At 39.9% G+C, this 27,084-nt stretch overlaps 1 protein-coding gene across 1 annotated transcript in view; it reads left to right on the top strand.

The window, feature by feature from the left end:
- The window catches only part of LOC131915454 (microtubule-associated protein 4-like), a 72,819-nt gene extending 49,832 nt beyond the window's left edge, over positions 1 to 22,987 (top strand). Inside the window, exons 2-4 of the mRNA XM_059268733.1 lie at positions 4,161 to 4,402; positions 19,033 to 19,101; positions 22,793 to 22,987. Coding sequence (XP_059124716.1) covers positions 4,180 to 4,402; positions 19,033 to 19,101; positions 22,793 to 22,800 — 300 coding nt within the window. The 5' untranslated portion in view covers positions 4,161 to 4,179 and the 3' untranslated portion in view covers positions 22,801 to 22,987. The remainder of the gene's footprint in view (positions 1 to 4,160; positions 4,403 to 19,032; positions 19,102 to 22,792) is intronic.
- The last annotated feature ends 4,097 nt before the right edge of the window (positions 22,988 to 27,084 follow it).

Genomic DNA, 27,084 nt, shown 5'->3' on the forward strand with positions numbered 1-27,084 from the left:
CCTTCCTTCCTTCCTTCCTTCCTTCCTTCCTTCCTTTTTTCCTTCCTTATTTTGAACTGAGACAGCATCTCTGTACATACTACTGGCTGTCTAACTCACAGAGATCTGCCTGCCTCTGTGCTGGCATTAAAGGTGTGGGCCACCATACTAAGGGAAACTCAGGTATGCAAAGGTGACTTACTCAAGGCCACAGCATCAAATTAAAACACTGTGTCTGCCAGACTCAGTTTTAGATTTTGTGTCCTAATCACAAATCCATTTTAAATTAACTTTATTATCTATACAGATAGATGAATAAATAGCCATTTTAAGTAGATTCTTCTCATTCACAAAGATACTTTCTTTTTTATTTTATTTTTCGTCTTTGTTTTTGGTTAGAGTGTTTCAAGTCATATCTCAATCCTGAGAGCTGGGATGGCCATCCTGTACCACGAATCCTAGCTAATAAGGTTTTTAATGATAAGGTCTTGATTTGAAAACAATCCTGTGTTGTATTGAATCCCCACCACCTCCACCACTCCCATCCAGGTTCTCACTGTGTAGCCTTAGTTGTCCTAGAACTCCAATGCTGACCTGGCTGGCCTTGAACTCACAAGAGCTCCACCTACTTCTGCCTCCCAAGTGCCGGGATTAGAGGCATGCCTGGCCCCATGTTGTACCTTTTTGTTCATAAAACATAACATTGAGGCCTAACTGATTATATGAAGTGAAGTGTATGATTAGTATGATAAATTTGCAGAACAGTTTGACAGATCTGTCCGTTACTTAAAAAAAAAGTTACATGTGCTTTATTTTAGAATAAAGAAAGTAGAAAATTGATTTCTTTCATTTACAAAATAAAGTCTGTGCTTTCAATAATTATTTGCACTTCTATCATAATACTGTAATTTCCTTTCTAGAATAATTTTCTACAAGTAGTGATGTGCATATTTTGTTGTTGCTTTTAGTAATAGGACTTCTATACATAGTTCAGGCTGGCCTAAACTCAGTCTTCCTGTTAGACTAGCTCATCTAGCCTAATATCTGCATCCCAGTAATTAACTAAATTCTTTACATGTCACCACATTTAAAAAGAAGTGTTACTTAACACATGTACTTAGCACAGTGTACTTAACACAGTGACCTTAGTTCAGATCATAGCACCTGTGTAAAAAGCCAGACTTGGTTGTTCATGGCTTGTAACCTCAGCATTTGTGGCTGGGGGACAGGAGGATCCCTGGACTTCACCAGCTGCCAACCTACACTTTTTCAAGCAAATAAGGCAGAGAGCAGTAGAGGAAGACGTCCAGTGTCTCCCCTGGTCTCCACTTACATGTAGCGACTGTACATACACACAGACATGGGGGTGGGGGTAGATAGATAAGCAACCATCTTAATTGTTTAGATTTGTTAACTTTATATGTATGATTGTACAAGTTTGCCTGGCTTACAGAGGTCAGGAGAGGTGGTCAGATCAGATCTCTTGGAACTGAGGGTATAGATGATTGTAAACCATCATTATGAGTGTTGCAGAATCCCAGTCCTTACAGCTAGTCCATCTCTCCAGCGTGTAAAACAGCTTTTTTTTTTTAAAAGGGGGGGTGGCAGGAGGGAAGGATTTTATTTGCAGGTCTATATAAATTATATGTATATATATTTAAGTCAGGCATCATGGCTCACACTTGGAATCCCAGCCTTTGGGAGGCTGAGGAGGGAGGATTGCTGTGAGTTCTAGGCTAGCTTCATCGGTATGAGTTCCAGCCAGCCTGAGCTATAGTGCGAGACCATCCATGCCTCTGTCCCCCAATAAAATAAATACTAAGTTTATTTGTTATTTTTCCTTATATAGTATAAGATATATATAGTTAATGTTTTTCCCTCAGCTCATATATAGACAAACCTTCTCTAGCATTCTTCATGCTAATAAAAATGTTACCTACTTTGCTCTAAGAACTTGCCTATAACTAAGAAGCAGATCTTGGTAGTTTCTGTTTAGTTTACATTTTTATGACCCAATGAATTTGATTAGGGTTACTTACAGGAGCTTGGATGAGAGGTTAATTTTACAGGAGCTTGACAGTTTACCAGAGGCTATACCACTGAAGAAAATCCCTTTTCATTAACCATGTGTAAATCCTGTAAGAGTAGTGTGGCCTCATGAGTGTTAACAGGTTCAGTCTTGTCCCGGTCTTCTGCAGGTAATCAAAAGCAGCTGAGAGAGAGAGAAAGTTCAAGAATATAACAGCCAGCAGCCGTGTCCTCCTGGAAGACAGCACTTTCACCACACGCTATCCTCTCCTTGAGTTCTTCCGTTCCTTCCATCCCATCCCCCTTTGTGCTCCTTGAGCTTTGTGGGGTTGATAGAGATGCCATTCAGCCATCACTAGTTCCCAGCAATCTGACCAGTAATGGCGACCCATTGAAAAACGAAGCTTCTCTGACCAAAAGATTAGAAGGCAATATGATAAGTGCATCATGTCTGTTTATCAAAACAACAGCAGTAGCTTCCCCACTTCAGCCTATGACCTCATCTGCACTAGGCCTTTGACCAGTTTTACAGTACCAGGTGTGAGATTTCTCCTGTGGAATGGGCCACAAATCCTGTAACAGTTATGCCTCTTTTTCATTGTCTGGCAGGTGGGTAGTGTAGCACATAGGGGATCCATAGCGGAATAAGACTGTTAGTAACAATTCTCCCCTATCAGCCAGGATAGTACCTTTTTGGGACCGTGAAATCTAGCCAGCAGGTAAGAAGCTTCCAACTTAGTTACACCTTCATCCTCCCCCCTTGTGTCCTGCTACCCAACTTTTGTGGCAATAGCCTGTATTGTTTTGGGAGCTACAGGGGTCTTTTTAGCCCACATTTCCTAGAGAAGAAGGCCTACCCTGGCACTAGGATTTTCATTCTCTAACCTTTTGTTTTAATTTCTTTCTTGTTTTTGTTTTTTTGAGACAGGGTTTCTCAGCTCTGACTGTCCTGGAACTCACTTTAAATAGACCAGGCTGACCTCAAACTCAGCAAATCCACCTGCCTCTGCCTCCTGAGTGCTGGGAGTAAAGTTGTGCGCCACCACCACCCAGCTTATTTTAAAATTTTATGTCTGTGTGAGAGACTGTGTGTGTGCATGGCACACATGTGGAGATCAAAGGGCAGCTTTGTGAAAAGTTGGTTCTCTCCACCTTCACATAGGAATCTGGGGCTCAAACTCAGATTGTCAGGCTTTGTGGTAAGCGCATTTGTTCGTTGACCCATATTGCTGACTGTACTAATTTATTGAGCTATCTATAAGTGATGATGAGGCAGTACCCAGCCTTAACATAAAACAATGATTTTATTTGCTTGATAATGCAGTCCTTTTCATAGAAGTACTCTAATCTGTTCTTGTATATTCTTTTAAAAACTATTTTGGTACTTGATGTGGAAATATGGGATAACTGAAAAGATATTATGAGAGTTGAAAAGACCTGATTTAAGGGCTGGAGAGATGGCTCAGTGGTTGAGCACTGTCTCAGCACTCACATGACTCTAGGATATCTAACACCTTCCTGGCCACCACAGGCAGCAAGTGTGCTTGTGGTACACGTACATGCAAGCAAGCAAAATACTTATACACATACAGTAAAGGTAATTTCTTTTTTTGGTGGGGGTGTTGGCTTTTCAAGACAGGGTTTCTTTGTGTAACAGCCCTGGCTGTCCTGGAACTCTTTCTGTAGACCAGACTGGCTTCAAACTCACAGAAATCTGCCTGCCTCTGCCTGCCGAGTGCTGGGATCAAAGGTGTGTGCCACTACTGCCTGGCTTGTGCTTTATTTTCTGTATTAATAAGCTTGGTATGATTATATACTCCTATAATCCCAGTATTCTGGGGGCTGAAGCAGAAGATTGATTGTGGGTTAGGCTAGATTGGGTTACATCTAACAAGATCCCACCTCAGATAAGTGAAAGGAACAAAATAGTTAGTCCTTGGCTCTTCTGCCCTGGAGAGATTCGAGAACAATGTCAGCTGCAGTGACTCACCTTGGCTAAGTTTCCTGAGCTTTTATTTTCTCATCATCCTAAAGGCGTTGACTGTTCTTCAGTTTTAGATTTTGGTTCTTGAAAACAACTGATGAGAGAGCCTCTAGAAGTGTTTTCCATTGTTCATTCGCAGTGTTCATGTGAACTTCTCTTCCTCTAACAGGCAGTTGCAGTGGTGCAGAATGGCGGACCTCAGTCTTGTAGATGCATTGACAGAGCCACCTCCAGAAATTGAGGGAGAGATAAAGCGAGACTTCATTGCCACACTGGAGGCCGAACCCTATGATGACACTGTGGGAGAAACTGTGGAGAAGACTGAGTATATTCCTCTCATGGATGGTGATGAGAAAACTGGGAACCCAGAGGCCAAAAAGAAACCATGCTCAGACACTAGCCAGGTTGAAAGTAAGTGTTTAAGTTAAAAGGGATGCGTATGTTCAGAATGCAGATTGGAGGTCATGACTTGTCACCACTGAGGTTTTGGTGTAGGCAGTCACTTGAAGGGTCTGTTACAAATCAAGGACACATTGTCCTTTAGTCAAATCAGTGTTGGTGAAGCTGGAGATGACTTCTGTAATATTTCATCTACTACCTAACTGCTTTGTAATTTCCTCTATTAAAGTTCCTGCTACTTCTTATATTTAAGCATAACTTTATAAAGTTAAATACATTAAATTTGTGCTTATATTCCAATTTATGTTGGAATCAGGTTATTGGTGTGATCTCACATCTGGTGTAAAACAGTTAAATCCTTTAAGAAAGGTTTACAGTGTTTATATATATTGGGTAGGATGAGTTTTGAGACAGGGTTTCTTCTCTGTGTAGCCCTGGCTGTCCTGGAATTCACTCTGTAGACCAGGCTGGCTTGGAACTGAGAGATCCACCTGCCTCTAACTCCCAAGTACTGGGACTAAAGGTGTGCACCACCACCCAGCTGGCTGACGATTTTTGTGTCTGTATTTAAGAGGGATATTATCATTAATTGTCTAGTAATTTATATGTATATTTGGTTGGTTGGTTGTTATTTTGAGACAGAATCTCACACTGTAGCCCAGGCTGCCCTGGACATCACTGTCTAGCTCATTTTGGCCTTGAACTCATGGCTGTCTTCAGCTTCGATCCTTTATAGAGCTGGCATTGTAAGTGTGAGTAAACATGGCAAACTCTTTTGTCTGGTTTTAGAATTGAAATCATGCAGACTTCAAAAATTAGTCAGCTGGTACTCGGGAGGCAGAGGCAGGTGGATGTCTTTGAGTTTGAGGCCAGCCTCGTCTACAGAGCGAGATCCAGGACAGCCAAGGTTACACAGAGAAACCCTGACTTGGAAAACAAAACAAAACGAAACAAAAAAATCAAAACAAAACAGAAGGTCTGAGGTAGAAAGATGGAAAATTTGAGGTGAATTTGAACTGTGTCCAAAAAATGAAACAAAACAAAATACCACATAATAGACCAGCAACAATATGAGTGGGGAACTGTTATATAAAATTGATATTTTTCTTTTTATTGTTTGATTGAATTTATCCAAATTCTATCTGTGCAGTTTTGAGTTTTAAACTAGGGATTACATTTCTTTATAAGACAATAAAGGAATGGGGATGTAGCTCACTGTACAGTATATGAATCTCTAGGTTGGGTTTGAACCCCACATAACTAGGGATGGTAGCCCATATATCTCTATCATCCTAGCACTTGGGAGGTGAAGATAGAGGATCAGAATTTCAAGATTTGAAGCTTTTGCTTCACTTGTCTAGGTTTCAAGACGGAACTACATGTGACTGTATAAAAGAGATGAGAGTCTGGGGAGGGAGGAGAGAGAGAGTTTTTTGTTTTTTGTTTTTAAATTTGAGATAGGTGTGTGTGTGTGTGTGTGTGTGTGTGTGTGTGTGTGTGTGTGTGTGGTGTAGTATGGTGTGTGTATAGGCCAGGGGACAATGTGGGATGGTGTTTCTCAGACACCTTTGTGCATTCCATGTAGAAGTCAGGACAATTTATAGGGGCCATTTTTTTCCTTTTGTCTTGTGGATCCTGAAGATTGAACTCAGGTTATTAAGTTTGGTGACAAGTGCCTTCCTCACTTAGCTATCTTTCTGGGTCAGTTATTATTTTTTTTTGTTTTTGTTTTTCAACAAGGTCCTTCACTGGCTTGAAACTCAACAAATAGGCTAGACTGATAAGCCTTAGAAATTCGCCTATTTCTACCCACCCCCTTAACACTGCCCTTACAAAGCTCAAACCCACCACATCTGCTATTTAACTTTTGTTCCTAGTGTCTAACTCAGGTCCTCGCTTGCAAGTCAAGCATATTACCAACTGATATATCTCTTCAGTGTCCTAGCTCTGAGCTATCTTTTTGATATTGTTGAAGTGGGAGTGACATACTGCTTTTATGACTTTCTATAACCAAGTAGAAAATCTGGTGGCTTTGTGTATACTTTATGGGGAGACACACACACAACCCATCAGGCGAAGAATTGAGAGATCTTACTATATTTGCATAAATACTGCTTCAAGAAAAAAATTGGATTTCTTAATGGAAAATAGTTCACAACGGTCCTTTGACTGACTCACGTGAAAATAAAAGAAATTCAGTAGGAAAGGCGGCTTAGCTATTGTAGTAGCTAATGGTAGTTCATGCTCCTCCCAACCCAGTACTGATACTATACTCAGAGTTTGGTTGAAGAAGCTTGCTTCTTTTCATTTTCTCTTTTCTTATAGTAGTTTAATGCTTCCACAGTCTAGGACTAATCTTGATGAGTAAGGACAAGGAAGTAGTAGAAATAGTTTTTCTTACTGTGCTTTATCTTTTTTTGGGGTGGGGGTGCTAGCTCTGCCTCTTTTAATACTGGGATTAGAAGCATGACAACCATGATACCTGGCTGTACCTCATCTAGAGTGATTTGATCAGTATAATATTAACATGTCTCCCAGGCAGTAGTAGCGAATGCATTTAATCCCAGCAACTGAAAGCAGAGCCAGGTGGATCTCTCTGAGTTCGAGACCAGCCTGGTCTACAGAGGACAGCCAGGACTACATAGAGAAACCCTGTCTCAGGAAACAAACAACGAATTGTTTATGTATACATGTATGTGTTTGTAGGGAAAACTTGAGTATGCCACCTGTGAAGGCTAGAGGAGGGTGTCATATCTCCTGGAGCTGGAGTTCTTGGGTTCGGAGAACTGAATTTGGTTCTCTGCTAGAGCAATAAGTGCTCTTAACTGGCAAGCTATCTCTTTAACTCCAAGTAAGTTCTTTTGCACAGTTTTCAGACACAGTGGAATTAGCTCTAAAGATTTTAATTTATTGTTACTTTTATTCTATGAGATAAGGTCTTAAGATGTAGCCTGAACTACCCTGGAACTCTTGATCCTCCTGCTTCAACTTTCTCAGTGTTTGGGATTATAGGCATGTGCCTCAAGGCCTAGTGGTCTTCATTATTTTTATCTTTAAACTATGTTTTGCATCTAGATATAGAAGAAACAGTTGAACAAGCTACATATAATAGAACTCTTTGAACAATAGTTGTTTTTATTTCCTTTTTAAAAATTTTCTTTCATTCATTCATTCATTCATTTATTTATTATGTATGCAATGTTCTGCTTGCATGCCAGAAGAGGGCACTGGATCTCATTACAGATGGTGTGAGCCATCATGTGGGTGCTGGGAATTGAACTCAGGACCTCTGGAAGAACAACCATTGCTCTTAACCTCTGAGCCATCTCTCCAGCCCTTTATTTCCTTTTTTTGGTTTTTCAAGACAGGGTTTCTCGGTGTTACAGCTCTGGCTGTCCTAGAACAAATTTTGTAGAGCAGGCTGGCTTCACAGAGATCCTCTTGCTTCCTTTACTTCTTTTACGGCCTCACTAAAGGCCTTCAACTAAAAAGTGAAGAGTAATCAATCATGCAATATGCTCCACAACTAGCTCTTGGGAGATAGATAAGGTAAAATCAAGGTCATTTCTGGTTACATAGGGGGTTCAAGGCTAAACTAGGCTAGAGAAACCCTATCTCAAAATAAAACAATTGATAAGGCTGTGCGTTGGTGGCGTACACCTTTAATCCCAGCCAGTACTGGGAGGCAGAGGCAGGAGGATCTCTGTGAGTTTGAGGCCAGCCTGGGCTACAGAGTGAGATCCATGAAAGGCTCCAAAGCTATACAGAGAAACCTTGTCTCAAAAAAAAAGTTGATAAAATGAGGAATTAAAAAAGCATGGCTGCCTTCATGGCATTTATCATAAAGTAGGAGAGTTACTTTTTATCTGACTACACGTCGTGTAACAAACATGATGGCACCAGTTCTCTAAGAATCCTTTTCTTAATTATTAAAGTGAGGGATGTATTTCAAGCTCATGAGTGGGTGCAGTGGCATGCTTGTTGCCTACTGTATTTGTCATTGTTCTTGAGATGTATTACTCTTCTCTGCTTTACTCATAAACTGCCCAATGCCTGTAGTTCATTATGAGCATTGTGTGGCTGTCCCTTGCATCTGTCTTTCAAATATGAATGACAAAGCAGAAATTCTGTGACTGCCTCGTGTAGGTGAGCATCTCATACATTGTTCGAATTCACATAAGCAATTAGCAAGTTTGTGGACAGGTCACTTAGACTTTTTTCTGTGTCCTGTTTATAAGATTTGAGGGTAATAGCTTCTACTTAACTCTCTAGTTCTTTGAGACCAATATTTGTGTAGAGTAAAATATTAGATGATGGTGTATGCTTTTTATCCCAACATTCAGGAGGCAGAGGCAGGTAGATCTCTGAGTTCCAGGATAGCCTAGTCTGGTCTACATAGTGAGTTCCAGGATAGCCTGAGCTATGTAGAAAGACTCTGTTTCAAAAAAAGAAAGTTAGTTTAGGACAGTGCTCCTCAAGGGTGAGCCTTTGAACCAGCAATTCAGATCATGTGGAGCTTATGAAATGTGCATTGGGCTGAGGCCTAGCAGGGTTTTGGTCCTCCTGGTTTAGAGGAGGTAAATTAGTCTGGAAAGGATGGGCACTAGACTAGAGAAGTTTGTTCATGTGACTTGGCCTTAATGAAATAGTGCAGTTTGCCAAAATTTGCCACAAGAGGGTGATGTTGGCAAGAGTCTGGCAGTACAGAATTGCAAACACTTGTGCTGAGCCTGTGCTCAATCTTCCCTGTTTGACCCAAGGCTTACTCTCTTCCTGATGGCTCTCTTCTTCTCAGCTCTTTACCCCCTTTCTTTTTGAGGTTTATTTGCCACATGTGGGAGTCTGAAGTCTGTTATGGAGAGTAATTTTTTTTTTCTTTTTTAAAGGCAACTTTGGATTTCTATTCCTCTAAGAATATGGTTAATTTTTAGCTGGGCATGATGGTGCATGCCTTTAATTCCAGCACTGGAGAGGCACAGGCAAGCAAAGCCTATTCTGCAAAAGTAGTTCTAGGACAGCCAGGGCTGTTACACAGAGAAACCTCCCCTACCTTGGGGGAGGTGGAATGGAGAGAATATGATTAATTTTAAAAATTAATTAAATTTAATTAATTAATTTAATTAATTAATTAAAAATTTAAAAATTTTACAAATATGATGCTGTCACTTAACCAGATTGTAAATTTATTAAAATTACTATTTTTTAAGATTTTATTTTATGTGTTTGAGTGTTTGACCTGCATGTATGTCTGTGTACTGTGTGTTGCTGTTGAGGCGGATCTCTGTGAGTTCAAGGCCAGCGTGGTCTACAGAGCAAAACTACCTGGAGAAACCCTGTCTCGAAAAAAAACAAAACAACAAAAAAGGTGTGCTGTTTTAGTACTGTCTGTGTTGAACTGAAGTTTATTTCATTAAATGAAGATCCTCTGTGGAATTCCGTGAGAAGTCAGTATAACATCTTCTGAGGATTTTCCCAGTGCTGTATAGTGCTTACCATAACTTGTTTGAAAAGAAGTTTTCGAGCTTTTTCCTCTCATGAGTCCTAGGTTTTCTTCTTGTTGGTGTCATAATATTTTTACTTCTCTTCTAGACTCAAGCTCCATGTATTGTGTGTGTGGTCACGTCACTTCTCTTATTCCTGTTTGATCTGTTTTCTTTTAATCTGATAAATGCTTTGTGTGTTATTTCTTACAAATATGGTACTGTCACTTAACCAGATTGTAAATTTATTAAAATTACTATTTTTTAAGATTTTATTTTATGTGTTTGAATGTTTGACCTGCATGTATGTCTGTGTACTGTGTGTTTCTGTGCCCGTGGGAGTCAGAAGAGGATTTTAGATCCTCTGGAGCCCCAACATGGGTGCTGTACTCTAAACTTAGGTCCTCTCCAAGAGCAGTGCACTCTCCTAACTGCTGAACTATCCCCAGCCCCTTAATCAAGCCTTTTGTTGTTTGTTTAAGAAGACAAGTGTTTCTCTGTATAGTCCTGGCTGTCCTGGAACTGGCACTTGAACTCAGAGAAATCTGCCTGCCTCTGCCTTGAAGTGCTGGGATTAAAGGCGAACACTATCACTGCTGGGTAAAAATAAGTACAGTTATTTCAAGAAGTTGAAGGAAGGCATTGATTTGGGATGAGGGAACACATGCACACAGCAGACATAACAGAGAAAATGACCCTCTACACAGCAGAGGGAGGACCGGGAAAGCCAAAAATGTAGTATCTTCTGGTGGGCTGGAGGGTTTAAAACCTTTAAAGATTTTAGGGGTTAGTCAGTTTGAAGAAAGCTAGCATGGTTGATTAGCCCAGAACTGTTGTGTGACATGTCTTGAGTAGGCCTTGAACTTGTTAAGCCAGGGGGCCTGCTGGCTGGAGACAAGCTTACAAGGCCTTTTTTTTTTTTTTTTTTTTTTAAGCTTCTAAGCTTTGTTTCAGATCAGTTGGGTGAGGAAGAAGCAGGCCATCTTGGAAAATCGCCATCTTGATTACCTAGCCTTGACCCCTCTCCCTATCTGTCTGGCTACCAAGGAGTCTGTCTAACCCCTCTTAAAGGTCACCCTAACCTCTGTTAGGGATTCTGTGTGCAATGACTGCTTTTAGCTGTTTAGAGATGACAAAGGGTTGATGACGGAGGAGCAGCATTCAGTGCCTCAAAGGAGGGTCTGTCTAAGGAGCCATGATAAAATTGAACCGATAGTGATGATGCAGAGTTTAAGACAGCCATTTAGTGATGGTGTGTATTTTTGGAGCTTCTCATGAGTGAGGCAGCATGTGTAATATATAAAAAGTGAGACTAGCTTTGTGGTTGAGATGTATTCCTTTAAGAACTTGGAAGGCAGATGTTATGAATTATTACGGGGGTGGGGGGTGGGGGGTGGGGGTGGTAGTGGCTAGTGGAAAGTCATTCACACGCAGGCACTGCATCTGCTCAGAAATGGTTTATTATAATAGCAGATAAAGAGACAGAAAGGAGAGAGAGAAAGAGAGGTGTGCCTACCTCATGGCAGGGAAGAAAGGGGGGGGGTAGTGGGGGAGAGAGCAAGAGCAAAACACCTCTTGGGAGGAAAAGCAGAAGAGCACTCAGGGCAGCACCAAGGAGTGAGATTTAAAGGGGCAGATCAGATTTCAAGGGTAGTGTGGAGAAGGTCAACATTTGTCTGGTTCAAGAGTTCAAGGAACCTTTCGTAAGTTAATTTATGTTTAGAAGTCAACCATTGAGTTTCTTCTATTGTAACCTTGTGAGGAACATTAAGAGAAAGGATAATGAAAAAAGTTCTCTGACATTATGATTAGTGTAAGTTTTGTTTAACAAGGTGAGGCATAATTTTGTAGCTGACTTGACTATGTACCAGAAACATTTTATCAGACAGAATTCTATAGAATTCTTATTGGCAGTAACTACCAGTAAGAGTTGCCTCTGCCAGCTGTAACCTCCAGTGGTGGTGGATAATATGGGCCAAACCTGAAATCCAGGTTTTATTTGTTGAAGTCACAGCTTGACATCAGCATCAGTAAGTTTGACAAGGTATCTGGCAGGTACCTTTAATCAGGAAACATGATTGGTTAGATCATAGGACATCATATTATAGCTCTAAGAAGTACTCTTCTAGAAACAGATAGTGTTATCAGGAAAAAAATCATTAGTGCAAAATAGTTGTCCAAATAGTGTTTCATATGGTTAAGTACATCTGAGGACTGTTAAACACATATATCCTTTGGTTGTTAATTAAGACCATGCAGGTGGCCAAGATTAATAACTCTCATTTGTTGTCAAGGCCAGTTGAAGAGCTGATCTCAGGAGTTACTTGGGCTTGGGAGTGGCCTAGACTCCTACTCTCTTTTGCCAATTATTCCATCTTTATGCACATAAATCAAAGGCCTTGTTTGACCATTGTTTTATATTTGGAAGTTGGCCCTCTTCTTTGCAGACAGGACACTGATTAGAGTCCACTAAGTGTCATCTCCATGGCTTCCCTGAACAACAGAAAATGTGACTTTTCACAGATACAGGATATTTAGAAATGCTGAGATTTAGTTGACCTTGGAGGACAAGAGGGAAAATATTTTCCCTATTATTCTGACCACATCAGTGTAGGCTTCCAGATATGTTTATTGAATACCCAGAGGTCAGTTGCACTAGTTTATTTTATTTTATTTTTTTTATTTTTATTTTTTTTTGGTTTTTTTTTGAGACAGGGTTTCTCTGTGTAGCTTTGCGCCTTTCCTGGGACTCACTTGGTAGCCCAGGCTGGCCTCGAACTCACAGAGATCCACCTGGCTCTGCCTCCCGAGTGCTGGGATTAAAGGCGTGCGCCACCACCGCCCGGCAGTTTATTATTTTTAATTAATCTGTAATATTTAGGTGAATCTTGATCAGAAATTAAGTACTTTATTAAAATAAACTTTAGCTGACACATAAAGCCTACTTCAAGTAGAGTCTGTGAGTCTATCTTGTAGTGTTTAGCAAGATCTGGATGATCCATAGGTAAAAGAAAAGCCAAGCATAGGGTATTATAGGGGACTTTTCCCCTTGTTTACAAAATTACTCTAATTGAAAGATGAACATTATAATTAAGAGTTCATTTTGGGGGTCAATTTTCATTATTTTCTAAAGGATTTTTAGGCTATGCACTGGTTGAAAAGTAGACTAAAATCTCTCTTCCTAAGCCCCTGAGGGTTTGACTTGCTCCAGCTGTCCAGGAGGTAAGCCAGTGGGGAACTTGAAATCTTGGGGAATTTTGTTCACATCTTCATTGAGTCAGTGGCCCTCAAAAGAAATCCTGATATCTTCTTCAGAGGAAATCCAGAATGAACCCTCAAAATGATAGTCTAGGGGGTCTTGATTGGGTTCATTTTCTCTGCCAGTTAAAGATTTAAAAGGTAGGAAAAGTCTCAGGTGCTACAGGTAGCAGCAGACAGAGTTGGATGCAGGTTGTCAGGCTCGTTTAACCTCTGAGCCACCAGCTGGCCCGGGTTTCTATTTTTGTAGAAGTTTTAATCTTGACCAAGAATGTGGTAACAAGATTTATTGTGACATGTTCCCAATAGTTTAGATTATATGCTAAGAAAACTATAATATGTTTTCAAAAATTATTCTCATTTTCTAAAGTTGGCAAATCCCATTTTTATTTTTTTATTATTTATTTATTTATTTATTTATTTATTTATTTATTTATTTATTTATTTATTTATTTATTTATTTTGGTTTTTCGAGACAGGGTTTCTCTGTGTAGCTTTGCGCCTTTTCCTGGAACTCACTTGGTAGCCCAGGCTGGCCTTGAACTCACAGATCCACCTGGCTCTGCCTCCCAAGTGCTGGGATTAAAGGCGTGCGCCACCAACGCCCGGCTTTTTTTTTTTCCCTTCAGTGAGTGCTCTTAACCACTGAGCCAACTCTCCAGCCCGACAAATCCCATTTTTAACTCTTTCAATCTTGGTGTAGACAATTGTAAACCATCTAAAAGGATTTTTTTAGTCCTTACATATTTTACTTTGTATAGGCCACACTTTTGTTTCCTAGTTGCATGGTTATTTTTCTTGTCTGAGGGAAGGAAGTATGTCTTTTATAGAATCTACTATTTTGGCTGGGAGTATGGCTCAGAGTGTTTGGCTAGCTATGTTAGCGTGATTTGCCTGGGTGGTGCTGGTTCTGTTTGAATGGCACCTTTTCCTTAGTTATTTATTGGAAGTTTTGTTTGAGATATGCTGTGATGGATAACTGTTCCTGTGCCTGCCTTTGGCAGTATGTAACAGTGCTACCACAGTGTGTCAGTGGCTAATGCTCTGAGGGGGCACGGAGCTCTACACTCCTCCAGATATCTTTATCACTGGTGAGATAGCTTCATTTCCTGTCATAGTGTCCAGCGTCTCCTTCCATGTGGGAGGTGACAGGAGGCTGACTATAGTGGGAACGAAAATTGGTTAATGTGGAGAAGTAAGGGACAAACTTGGCAATTTTGCTGTTCATCTATGCCACATTTAGCCTGTGGTTTCTTTATGTATTTCTGTTTATTTTCATCTTTATGCATATTCTCATAGTTTCTAGATCACTAGAGGCTATCCTTTTAAATTTTATTTTTAGTTATGTGTATGGTTATTTCTTTATGGATATGTATACATGAATGTGGGTGCCCGCAGAGGTGAGAAGGACATTGGATTCCTTGGAAATGGAGTTACAGGCAGTTGTGAGCCCTGGAAGAAAAATATGCTTTCTTAAGTGTTGAGCCATCTCTCCAGCCTCCAATAGTGTCTTATAGTTTAGATGAAGCTGGCCTTGAATTCTCAGGCTCCTTTAACTACTCAAGTATAGAGATGACATTAGGTATGTACCACCACATTCAGCACTGAAGATTCATTTAATTTTATTATGTGTATGAGTGTTGCCTGCGTATGTCTGGGTACCAGGTACGTGCCTGGCATCTCTGGAGACTAGTAGAGGTTATTAGGTCACTGAAGCATTTCTCCAGCCCTCTGATGCTTTTAAATACTTCTGCTAGTATTTTTTTTTTTAAAGATAGCAGTAGATCTTTTTTTTAAGATTTATTTATTATGCAGTATTCTGTCTGCATGTATGCTTAGATCTATCTATCTATCTATCTATCTATCTATCTATCTATCTATCTATCTATCATCTATCTATCTATTTATTATACAGTATTCTATCTGCATGTATGCCTGCACACCAGAAGAGGGTACCAGATCTCATTAGGTGGTTGTGAGCCACCATGTGGTTGCTGGGAATTGAACTCAGGACCTCTGGAAGAGCAGTCAGTGCTCTTAACCTCTGAGCCATCTCTCCGGCACCTCCTAGTATGTTGAAGTTAACATGCTCCTTCGCTTTTCTTTCTTTATGCTCTCTTAAAATTCTGTAATGTGCTTCTCTGAGACAGGATTTTGTGAAAGTTTTTCTGTGTCTACTGCCTGTGTCCTATCTTTTCCCTTAACATTTGCTAGTAGTGTTTGTTTCATACTATTTTCTGATTATTTGAGAGGGGGAAAGAGAGAGGAAGAAATGGGAGGAGGATGAGAATATATCCTTACATAAAATACTTATTTTGCCATATTAGCCTTCATCCCACGCTCCTCTACCTCCACCCATGTGTCCTGGCTTCTCTGGTATTTTACTCTATGGTGAATTTTTTCATGGATATTTGGCTATTTTTAAATAATGCTATAGCATTCTGTTTATATTCATTTTACATGTCTTTATTTTTCTTTCATGAATTAAATACTGATAATAAGCTGTTGAGTTAGTATTTCTCAATTGATAATTGCCTGACTATATAGGTTTGTTTTAATAATTTAAATGAGATTTTCCTACCCTTTAGTCACACTAGCTATTACCAGATTATAGTTTTACCACTTCCATGGCCAAAAAAAAATCAGTCTTTGTAAAATTTCCATTTTCTTATGATTTACATTTTAAAACAGGACAGATTTTTTAAAAATATGTACTCTTTCTTAAGCTAGGGATGATGAATCTTAAGTGCTGATTGTTTGAGGACAGGGACTTGATGCCAAGAGTGGGGTGGAACATAGCTGGTATCTCTTTGGATCAGGACAGTACATTATGTGAAGAATGAGCAGGATACATGTTATTAATGTGTATTTAATGGAAACTTGTTCTTTGAAAAGTATCTGAAAAATACCTCTGAGGGTCGTTGCCCCCTCGCCCCACTGCCAGGGCTTTTCTGTGTAACCCTGGCTGTCCTGGATCAGGCTGGCCTGGGAACTCACAGAGATCCACCTGCCTCTGTCTCTGAGTGCTGGGATTAAAGGGATGTGCCACCACTGCCCAGGAAGTTTCCATTGCTTTTTTTTAATCAAATAAATTTATGTATTTATTTTACATCCCAGCTGCAGTTTCCCTTTAAGATGAGTGTGTTACCAGGGAAATAGGTGGGGTGTCCAAAGCTGGTAATTAGGGAGGGTCCATGCTCAGTGGCCTCCAATACTATTGATTGACTAGTTTCCAAACTGGATAGCTATGCCATTTTCTTGAAATAAAATGTTTCAGAGGTTGAAAGATGTCTCCTTGTTAGAATTCTTTTGACTGCCTATCTTGCCCGAACCCTCCCACAAACACTCTCAGAGAGGGAAAGAACCCCTGAAAGGGGATGATCTAAGCAGGCACTGATCCTCCTCTCTTGGTCGAACTACACCCAGGAGGTAACGTGGGGAAGACTTTTCGGGAGGCTCTTGGATGATTCCTGGAAACTGGTCAGCAGGCAAAGTGCTAATTCTAGTCAGAGCCTTTCAGAAAATGAACATCCCCAGTTGATTTTTCTGCTTGTCGCTGTTGCAAATAAGATCTCATCAAGATTATGTGTCTTTGTGCACGTGCGCACATGCCTGCTCACATTCATGTGGAAGCCAGAGGAATATTTTAGTGCCTTCCTTACAACTCCCTTTCCTTTTCTTTCCCCTTTTCCTTTCCTTTCCTCTTTCCCCCCTTTTCATTTCCCTTTCCCTTTCCTTTCTCTTCCTTTCCTGGAAGGTCTCTCAGTGAACCTGGAGCCTGCTGATTTGGCTAGACTGGTGGGTTGTTTAGCAAATTCCAGGGATCCTCTTGTTTCTACCTTCCCAGCACTGAGATGCTGCCATGCTTGTCTGTCTGTCTGTTTTATGTCTACGCTACAAAATGAGTTCAAGGCCAGCCTGGGAATTAAGCATGACCCTGCTCACAGAGAAAATAAATTGTTGCCAAACTTATATGGTGTCAGAATACCTACACTTAAAAAGTCATGGAAAAGACGAGACTTGGAGGAAAAGCCTAGGGTTGGAGGTATAGTTCAGCAGTAAAATGCCTGCCTCGCTGCTAAAAGCAAAGCACTGAAGTTTAAAGCTCTGGATTTGATGCACATGTGCACACATGCACACACACATCCTGAAACTAAACAGAAACAACACTTCCAGAATAGAAAGCCCAGAAACAAAGTAACACAAAATGTTATCAATTGATTTTCCACAAAATTGCACATTTGTACCAGGAATTCAATATGGCAAAGCAAGTCTTTTCAACAAATAATGCTGAACAATTAGGTATCCATTTAGAAAAACCTTGAACCTACTTTTTATTTTATTTATTTATTTTCAGAGGCAGGGTCTCATGTAGGCCAGGCTGGCCTCAAAGTTACTTTATAGTTGAGGAAGATCATGAACTTAATGATTCTCCTGCCTCATATCCTGAGTGCACCACCATGCTCACCCAGTTTTATATAGTACCCAAAGACTTCCTGTGTGTATACAAACAAGCTTGAGGCTAAACTGGGCTGTGATACCCTGCCTCCAAACAAAACAGAACAGAGGATTCCTAGTAGTCTCCATGTAGTCTTTTTGCCCAGGAGCAGTGATAGTATCCTGGAGCTCCTATTCCAGGAGTGTCCTAAGCCCCTGGATCATTTCAAGTGAAACATGCTTACTTAAACTGAGGTGCTTTGTGGATTTTTTTTTTTTAAATTGAATCTGTTAGCAATCTTTGACAGTTTTTAGAATAAAACCACTTATGCCTGGCGGTGGTGGCACATACCTTAGTCCGAACACTTAAAGGCAGAAGGCAGGCAGATTTCTCAGTTCATGGCCAGCTGGTCTACAGAATTAGTTCCAGGACAGCCAGGTCTACACAAAGAAAACCTGCCTGGCAGTTGGTGGTGGTGCCGATGTGGTGGTGGAGGATATATGATGGACAGACCCTTAGACTTGCACACCTCTGATCCCAGCACTTGGGAGGAAGAGACAGGTGGATCTCTCTCTGTGAGTTTAAGGCCTGGTCTACAGAGCAAGTTCCAGGACAGGCTCCAAAGCTACACAGAGAAACTCTGTCTTGAAAAACCAGTAAATAATCAAGCTGATGAAAGAAAATGCTGGCAGTACTTTCAGGAGGGGAGGCTAAAATCTTTTTAGATTATAGATGAGCCTATAGAAAAATGTCTGCCGTAAAAAGTGAAGTGGAAGATGAATAGGAATCTCACTTACACAACTTAAGTAAAATATAGCTTTCTGAACAGATGAAGATAGATCTCTTCTGTATCCCAGAATCTAATCAATATTTATATGTATAATTCAGCTTTCATTTGGCTTAAAAGGGCTTATTGGGAAATGTTTTCATTTATACTATTTTCTACAGAGAAAATATTTTACTGTTTAAAAAATAAATAAATTTTAAAAAAGAAAAGAAAAACCAATAAATAAACAAACAAATAAATAAAGGTCCCTTTCAAGGTGAATAGATGGCTCTGTAGTTAAGAGCTATTGTTGCTCTAGAAGTAGCACCTACACAAGGTGGCTTTACGACCACCCATAACTCCAGTCCCAAGGGTTCCATCTCCCTCAGCACCAGTCTCAGTCCCTCCCTCCCTCTCTCTCTCTCTCTCTCTCTCTCTCTCTCTGGCAAAACTCTCATCATGTACATAAAATAAATCTGAAAAAGAAAAAAAGAAAGGCCTTTTCTTTGATAGTGCTGAAGGTGTGAGTGGGACAGGAATTAGTGTGTTTCCTTTTACTGAAGACTGACAGTTTTGGACTTTCGATGTGCTTTGTACTGCTGATACTACAAAGAGTAACAAAAAAATGACATAGTCAATAGTTCCTTTTTTATTTTTACTTTGTTTTATAATGCGTAATTATTCTTCATAATTATTGCAGGTATTTCATGTTCTAAACCAATGCTTCTAGCCAATGGTGATCATGGAATGGAAGGGAATAACACTACAGGTAAGTGGTCTCTGGGATTCCTCAAATGTAGACATTTCCATAGTAAACATTTTGGCAAGCTCCTTGAAGTATTATTATGGAAGTATATGAGTTATTTCTCAGAACCTTGCTGTTCCTGTTGGAGGTATTTTAACCTGGGGCGTCTCTCAACAATAGAAGGAGCAGAGTTTGCTTTCATATTCCTTGAATGTTTAGTGGAAGGGAATGAACCACATAAGAATTGAATCAATGCTGGGCGGTGGTGGCGCATGCCTTTAATCCCAGCACTTGGGAGGCAGAGGCAGGTGGATCTCTGTGAGTTTGAGGCCAGCCTGGGCTACCAGGTGAGTTCCAGGAAAGGCGCAAAGCTACACAGAGAAACCCTGTCTCGAAAAACAAAAAAACAAAACAAAACAAAACAACAAAAAAAAGAATTGAATCAATGTTGAACTTTTAAAGATGCAAAAAGGCCATCACCTTGTTATATGAGAAACCTTTCTCTGCTCCCTGCAGTCCTGAGGAGCCAGGTCTCCAACCTGAATGTGCTTTGCACTTAGTTTCCTCTTAAAATCAGGAAGAAACCTTCAACAGCCTGGTGGTGCGCACGCCTTTAATCCCAGCACTCAGAAGGCTGATCTTCGTGAGTTTGAAGCCAGCCTGGTCTACAAAGTGAGTTTCAGGATAGCCAGAATGTCACACAGAGAAACCTGTCTCAAAAAGCAAAATGAAACAAAAAAGAAAGAAAGAAATCCACAACAATAAATTAAAGTGCTTTGTTTTTTGTTTTGTCTTCAATTTTTCTATCTTTCCCCTTAACTGTTGCTTTTGGGATTTGTGTGTACTTTTAATTTGTAGCCCAGTACTAGTACTCTTTCAGCACAGCGTTCCCTTAGGGTTTCCCCTCATAACCAGCCCTCTCTCCTCCCCTCCCAGTGTGTTTATAATGAGCATTTAAAAATGCCAGTGCCATAGCAGGAATATGCCCACATAGGATGTGTTGTATTTCATAAAACGTCTCTTAGGTAGCCTGTGTGAGAGTCATGCACTATATTTTTGTAAGTAACTGCACTTAATTTGCAGTTATGATCAGACTGACACAGTTGATCCAAATGAGTTTGGCTTTTAGTGCTCAGAGTACATTGTTCTTGTATCAGAAAACTCTCTTAACTCTGGGGTGCAGCATTTTGATTCACATCAGTACATTGGAGGCAAGTACAAGATGTACTTTCTTGTTTCAATTTTTATATAATTGAGCCATGAAAAGCCTTCCCTTTAACTACCATAGAGTCATTCAGTTCTAAAGGTTTCCAAAAGCCTGTTGTTAGCAATACAGTTTCTTTAAAATATATGCTTTTATTTATTTTTAATTTAATTTTCAAAATTTATTTATTTATTTATTTTTAATTCGGAACTGAGGACTGAACCCAGGGCCTTTCGCTTGCTAGGCAAGCACTCTACCACTGAGCTAAATCCCCAACCCCTTAATTTAATTTTTATATGTGTGTGCTTGCATGAGTTTATGTATACCACGTGTGTGCAGGAGCCTAAGAAGGCCAGAAGAATGTATTAGATGCCCTGGAACTGGAGTTACAGATAATTGTAAGCCATCATGTATGTGCTGAGAACTGAATTTAGGTCCTCAGCGAGAGCAGCAAGTGCTTTTAATTGCTAACCCATTTTTCCAGCCTGATTCTTTATTTACTAACCTTAGGAAATGTTGTAAGATGAACTTAGTGGCTCAGGCCTATAATCCTAGCAACTTGGGAGGCGGAGGCAGGAAGAGCACAACTCTATAGAGTGAGTTCCTGGCCACTCTGGGTAATTTATTAAGACTTTGTTTCAAAATAAAATACCCAGCAATATAGTTTAGCGATAGTTACTTGCCAAACACGTATGAAACCCTACGTTCAACTTCTAGTATCTCCCCCTGAAAAAGAAAAATGTACATATCTTTATACCTCACAGAAGTTGAAGTCTAGGTTCTATTTTTTGTGAATGTAACTTTTACTCCATAAAATTAGCTTTCTTATTAGTAACTCATATATACTGTACTTTGAAAACTAGGAACAAGCATAAGTGTCATGTTCAAAAGAATTTTCTTTTTTTTCTTTTTCTTTTTTTTTAACTTTGTTGTACTCATATGTTTTGTTATTTCTGCTCTTGCTTTGAGAAGAAATTTGTGATTTGTAAGGATTCCTGTGATTAAAGGAAAATTGGTTTAAATATGAGCGTTTATTATTTTTATTATTATTATTTTTTGTTTTTTCAAGACAGTTTCTCTGTGTAGTTTTGGTGCCTGTCCTGGAGCTCTCTGTACACCAGGCTGGCCTCAAATTCACAGAGATCTATTTGCCTGGCTCTGCCTCCAGAGTGCTGGGATTAAAGACGTCGTGCGCCGCCACCGCCACCTGGCTAAACATGAGCTTTTAAACATGAGTGCTTTTAGCCAGGATGTGTTGGCTCACTCCTGTAATTCCAGCACTTAGCAGGCAGTTTGAGGCCAGTTTGGACTTTGTAGCAAGTCCCTTTCTCACATAAACAAACCAGGACTAGAGATAGGGCTCAGTGATTAAGAGCTGTATTGTTGAGGGCCCCAAGTTAATTACCAGCAGAGCCATGTTAGGTGAGTAACAATTATCTGTCACCTCAGCTTCTGGGGAAATCTCCTTCTGGCCTTAGGGTACAGCTTCACTCACATGCACATACCACATACAGACATGCTCACACTTGTACACATAATTAAAAACAAAAGCAACTCTTAACAAAACAAAAAGCAAAAAAGTAAATCCAGTATTTTTAACCTGGAGTTAGTGCTGGAGGCAAGAAGGGATGGAGGGAGGATATCTATATGAATGGCTGTTTGGAACAAGTGGGTATTGTATTTTACACAGGAAGGAACAGCTATCAAATCTAGGTTAGACTTCTCCAACAGGATGTCAAGTCTGACCAGAAAAGACTTAGTGGTTTTGTTTTTTTAAGTTTTATTTTATTTCTATTTGTGTAGGGGGTAGGGAGTGGACAGACAGCATGGGATCTCCTGGAGCTGCATTAAAAATAGTTGTAAACCCATCTGATGTGGGTGCCGGGAATCAAACTCAGGTACTCTGAAAGAGCCATCTTTCACGCCCTGAGACTTAGTGTTTTAAAAAATCTTAATAGTACAGTGGCTGGGGCAGGTCTGTGTGTGCCCAATACACAGTCTTGAAACATCAAGAGTTTCCTGATGACAAAAGAGGAAACCCAGCTCTTTAGTGAATTGTACATTGGTACTATAAGAGCCAATCTTTCTGCTTTTGAACCCCTTTCCTTCCTTAGGTAAAAATGTGTTCACATCCAGATTATTTGGGGTCTGACGATGACCTCTTTCATTGCTTTTAAAAATAGGTGTTTTATTGAGTATACAGATTTCATTAGAGGAGGGAAGAAATAGAGTGGGTGAAGAGTGCATGTTTTGGGGAGCATGTTGTGACTTGCTTCTGATTTGACCATCACTAACTAGAGCATCTGGCTTAGTGCCTTTTTGAAAACTCTCCTCTCAATTTTCCTCAGAATGTTGTCTGTAGAGCTGAGAGAGGAGCAGCTCCACTAATAGCATAGTGGAGTTTATGAGCATCTTGCTGTATTGAACTTGCTGTTTACTAATGACCTGTGCTTTTCCGCCCTTTCCTTCCCCTTCCTGTTTCTTCCTCCCTTTCTATTTTTCTCCTCCTAGAAGCCTAACGTGTCTCTCAACACTGGGGCTGCCGCAACACCAGACCAGTGATCTTTCCTAAGCACCGTTACACTTCTAAAACCTTCAGCATTTTGCAGCTTTGCTTTTCCTTCCTGGACACCATGTAGAAGAAACTGAGGGTAGTTCTTCGGGGCCTCTTTCGGCTGATGCCTGAACAAGCCACCTGCTTCTTGTGTTCTGCAGGGCTTGATGGAACCTCCTTTCCTTTGTGAGCACAATGTGCAAAATGAATTCTTTTGATTTTAGTATTTTTATAAAAGTCATCAAATGTCACTTCTTTTCCTTCATCTCTTTTAGATTCATTTTATCATTTAGTTCAGTTTTACATTTTTCTTTAAACATTTTTCAGTTTTCCTTTTCCATTTGTTTTTTCTTTCTTTCTTAGTTTTTTTTTTGCATATCAATGGGGGAATCAGCATACTGTAAAAACCAGTTGAGAACCTGTGCTTTCATAAAGGGCTTGAGGCCACCAGCTGCAGTGAATTCCCCTTTCCTGCCTCTCCTGCTTCCCTCCATGAGCTTGCTTTTAGTGAAGGTTAGGCTTCCAGGCCACCAGTGTTTCTTATCACCTTACTAAAATCTGAAGTAATGTTTTCCAGTTGAAAAATGATTTCTCTGAATGATATTGTTATTTGTGCTGGATGTTGTGGTGAGTACCTTTAATCCCAGCATGCAGAGGCTAGCTGATCTGAGTCCCAGCCAGCTAGGGCTACACAGTGACACCTTTTTTTTGTTTTTAATGGTCTTTGTTATTTGCAAGGTGGATCCAAATTGTTTTTATCATAAACTATATTATCTATTTTTCTAGACCTAGATTCTTCTGAAAATTTGACAGTATTGTGATTTTTTTTTTTTTTTTTAAATATTCGAAGTTACTTTTTGAACAAAATCATAAAGTAAGAATTAGGAAGTTAAAGAAACTGGAGCACAGCTTTAATGTTTTGACTCCTGCAGTAGGGCAGAGGGTAATGTAGGATACAAAGCAGTTTCCCCTGAACACCAGAGAAGCCACTGAAGGACACTTGAGAAGCACTGCCAGCTTAGCAAGCTTCTAAAGCAGCTACACTAAGGGCCTGCATGCGTGCCAGAGCTCACCGGGCTGCTGTCCACCTTCCTACTGTGTCACTAAGGCTGGCCTTGAACTGCTGGACACAAGCATTCCCTTTCCCAGCTGAGACTTCATGCAGGTGTCACTGTGCCTGGCTTCTAGTGAATTGTTGTCTAATTGTTTCAAAAACCCACTCAGGATGAAGGTCTGTTTGTTTTCAGGATTAGGATCTGCTTGAGCTCTGAAGTGCTTTTTTTCTGCCACATTCCAGTAGAATTGGTGCATCCTATGTGAAGTCCTGTGTGTAAAATCCTTTATTCTCATTCTGTCTCATTGGTACTTTTTTCTTTATTTCCCAAAGAAATAAGAAAACGAAACAAAACAACATAAAACCTAGAACCATTTAGGATAAGCACTGTGGAACCTTTGATTAAGCTTTGGGGTTTTAGGGAGTAGAACATAAATCCCAGGCCATGTTTGAGATCTTAGAGGAATTCTGATATAAGAACTGGAATGTGAAATGTGGGTGGTATTTTATCTTCTGACAAGAAACTACCTTTGAAATCTGCTTGTAGTGGCTCACATCTGAGATTTCAGACTCCAGTAAGAAGAGCCAGGATTTATAGAAGTAGGAGGCCAGCCTGAGTTCAAGGCTACCCTGAGCTTTGTGAAAACAAACACCCCTCCCCACAATGTACTTTTGAATGGTAAAGTCAGAATAACTTGAAGATATATGAAAGTCCTTGCAGTGACTTCTGCAATTGAAGCATTGTCTTCCCCAGGAATGTGATCACAAGGCTGGTGTCTGTGCTAAGTGCTCCTCTGTAGGTCTAGACAGAGGGCTGCGCTAGGTACAGCTTGTCTTCCAAGCTGTTGAAAACAGTGTGAAACTCTTGTAGAAAAGCTGCCATCAAATAAAAAAAAAAAAAAGCATATATTTATGCACATATATATATGTTGCTTTTTCCCCCCTTTTTATTGTGGGGTAGGGGAGTTGGCCAGGAAACTTCAAAATAAAAAAATAGTAGCATTTGCTTTTTAAAGTCATGTTTGGTACATTTGTTGCTTTCCGTAGCTTTTCTAAGTGACAGGTAGGTTGATAATGCTAGGCAGCAAATGTCACATACACTCATACTTCATAATTGACATTGTTTTTTTCCATTTTATGCTTATTTTGTTTTAAAATTTTTTTAATGTTTTTTCCTTATGAGTTTATAGAAATGTTCTGATTTTCTGCTAATAGCCAGATGAAATTTAATGTAGTTTGTTAGCTCCATCTGTTGCAGTTAGATATTTTATTTTGAAAGCAATAATGTAATGGTTCATATATAGCTACTTAGGAAGTAGCCTGTCCCTTGAAAAAAGAAAAAGTGCTGTGTTACCATGATGGTCACAGACTATATGGGGCCTTTCTACTTAAATGTGATGATGATTCTCATTTTCTTCCTCCACCTATGTATCACCCAATATTGTAGATATAGTAGTCTATTTATTTATTCATTTTTAAACAAATTTTTAGCTTCATTTGTATTTTTTTTGTGACTTTAGACTTTTAACAGTTTGTATATTGGGACATTTTACTGTGTCATTGTACTAAATAAATTACACTAATAAACATCGTACATGAACATTTTATGGACTGCATTTTGACTGGGGTCTTAATTATCGAACTAGACACTTTGAGGCTTGAGTTATTCGTCCAAAGCTTTGGATCCCACTCATAATAATTGTATAATTTTGTGGACTTCTCTTAAGTATTTTCACTTAAACAACTCTGTTATCCAGAATCTGAGCATTAGGAAGCTCAATGACTGTTGGTTTAGTAGCACCTGCTGAGTTGGCAGAATGGTAAAACGGTCTACTAAAAGGCAGTGTCTGTGGCATCAGTTGTTAAATACTTTGTAGAACCATATTAAAAAAAATCTATGTCCACAGTTTTCTTGCAATACCTTCTGGATTTAGCTAATAAAATTTGTTATGTTCAGTAATATTTAATATGGTGACTTTAATACAGTATAGTGTGTAGAATGCTGTATTTGTACAATAGAAGAGTTTGTAAATGTATGGTGACTGAATGAAGACACTTTTTAGGAGTCTAGGGATGGTGGTATATGCTTGTAATTTCCAGCAGTTAGGAATTAGCGGCAGGAAAATTGAGAGTTCCAAGCCAGTCTGGTGTGCATAGCAAGATTTCTGATACAAATAAATTTTTTTCCTCAGGAAATTCCACTTGTATAGTTAACTTTAATTTAGAAAATTAACTTTCTAATTTCCAGGACTAACTAAATTTCTTAGGTTTTTGTTTTTAGGAAAATATAGATTTATTAAGGAAAAATGAGAAAGAACTCCCAAGAGGGAGAAGTTGCAAGGGAGGAGTACCCAGTTTTAGGGTTCTTAGGGCCCATTAAAAATAGCTCATGGAAGCCGGGCGGTGGTGGCGCACGCCTTTAATCCCAGCACTCGGGAGGCAGAGGCAGGCGGATTTCTGTGAGTTCGAGGGGCTACCAAGTGAGTCCCAGGAAAGGTGCAAAGCTACACAGAGAAACCCTGTCTCGAACCCCCCCCCCAAAAAAAAAAAAAAAGCTCATGGGCTGGGGAGATGGCTAAGTCAGGAACATGCTTGCCTCACAAGCTTGAGGAGCTGAGTTCAGTCCTCAGTACCCATGTAAAAAGCTGGGTGTAAAGAGATTTGTGTGGCAGACTTCCTGGGGCGACAAACACACGCATATATGTCTTCACTCAAGAAGGAAGTTCACGACAGATAAAAGTGATGATTGCAGCAATGTCCAGTGAGCATTTCATTGGGATTACTAACAGGTGAGAGGTTACTTACAAGGAGCAAGAATAACACAAAAGTAGCTGCACCACCAGAAAGCCCACTCCAACATGACTCCAGAAACCTCCAGCCCTGTAATGTGAAGTCAGCTCCCAATAAGACTTTCTTTCTACCCCCCAGTAGCTGTTGATAGGGACTTTCAAAAATCTTCCAAGTTTTTGTCCTCCTGCATGTATGACCTTTTAGCCTCCTGAGGCTTGTGAGCATCCTCTTATTCTCTGAAGGCAATGTTTTATTTTGGGGGCACTTGCCATACAACAGGTGAGGACATTGAGGAGGCATATCCCTGGAGCTCACTGATAAACCAGACTAACTGATGGGGATCCAGGCCAATGAGAGACTCTTTCTCAAAGGTTTCTTCCTTTTTCACTTTTTTTTTTTGAGACA

This window comes from Peromyscus eremicus, chromosome 7, assembly GCF_949786415.1.
Source record: "Peromyscus eremicus chromosome 7, PerEre_H2_v1, whole genome shotgun sequence".
Lineage (NCBI taxonomy): Eukaryota > Metazoa > Chordata > Mammalia > Rodentia > Cricetidae > Peromyscus > Peromyscus eremicus.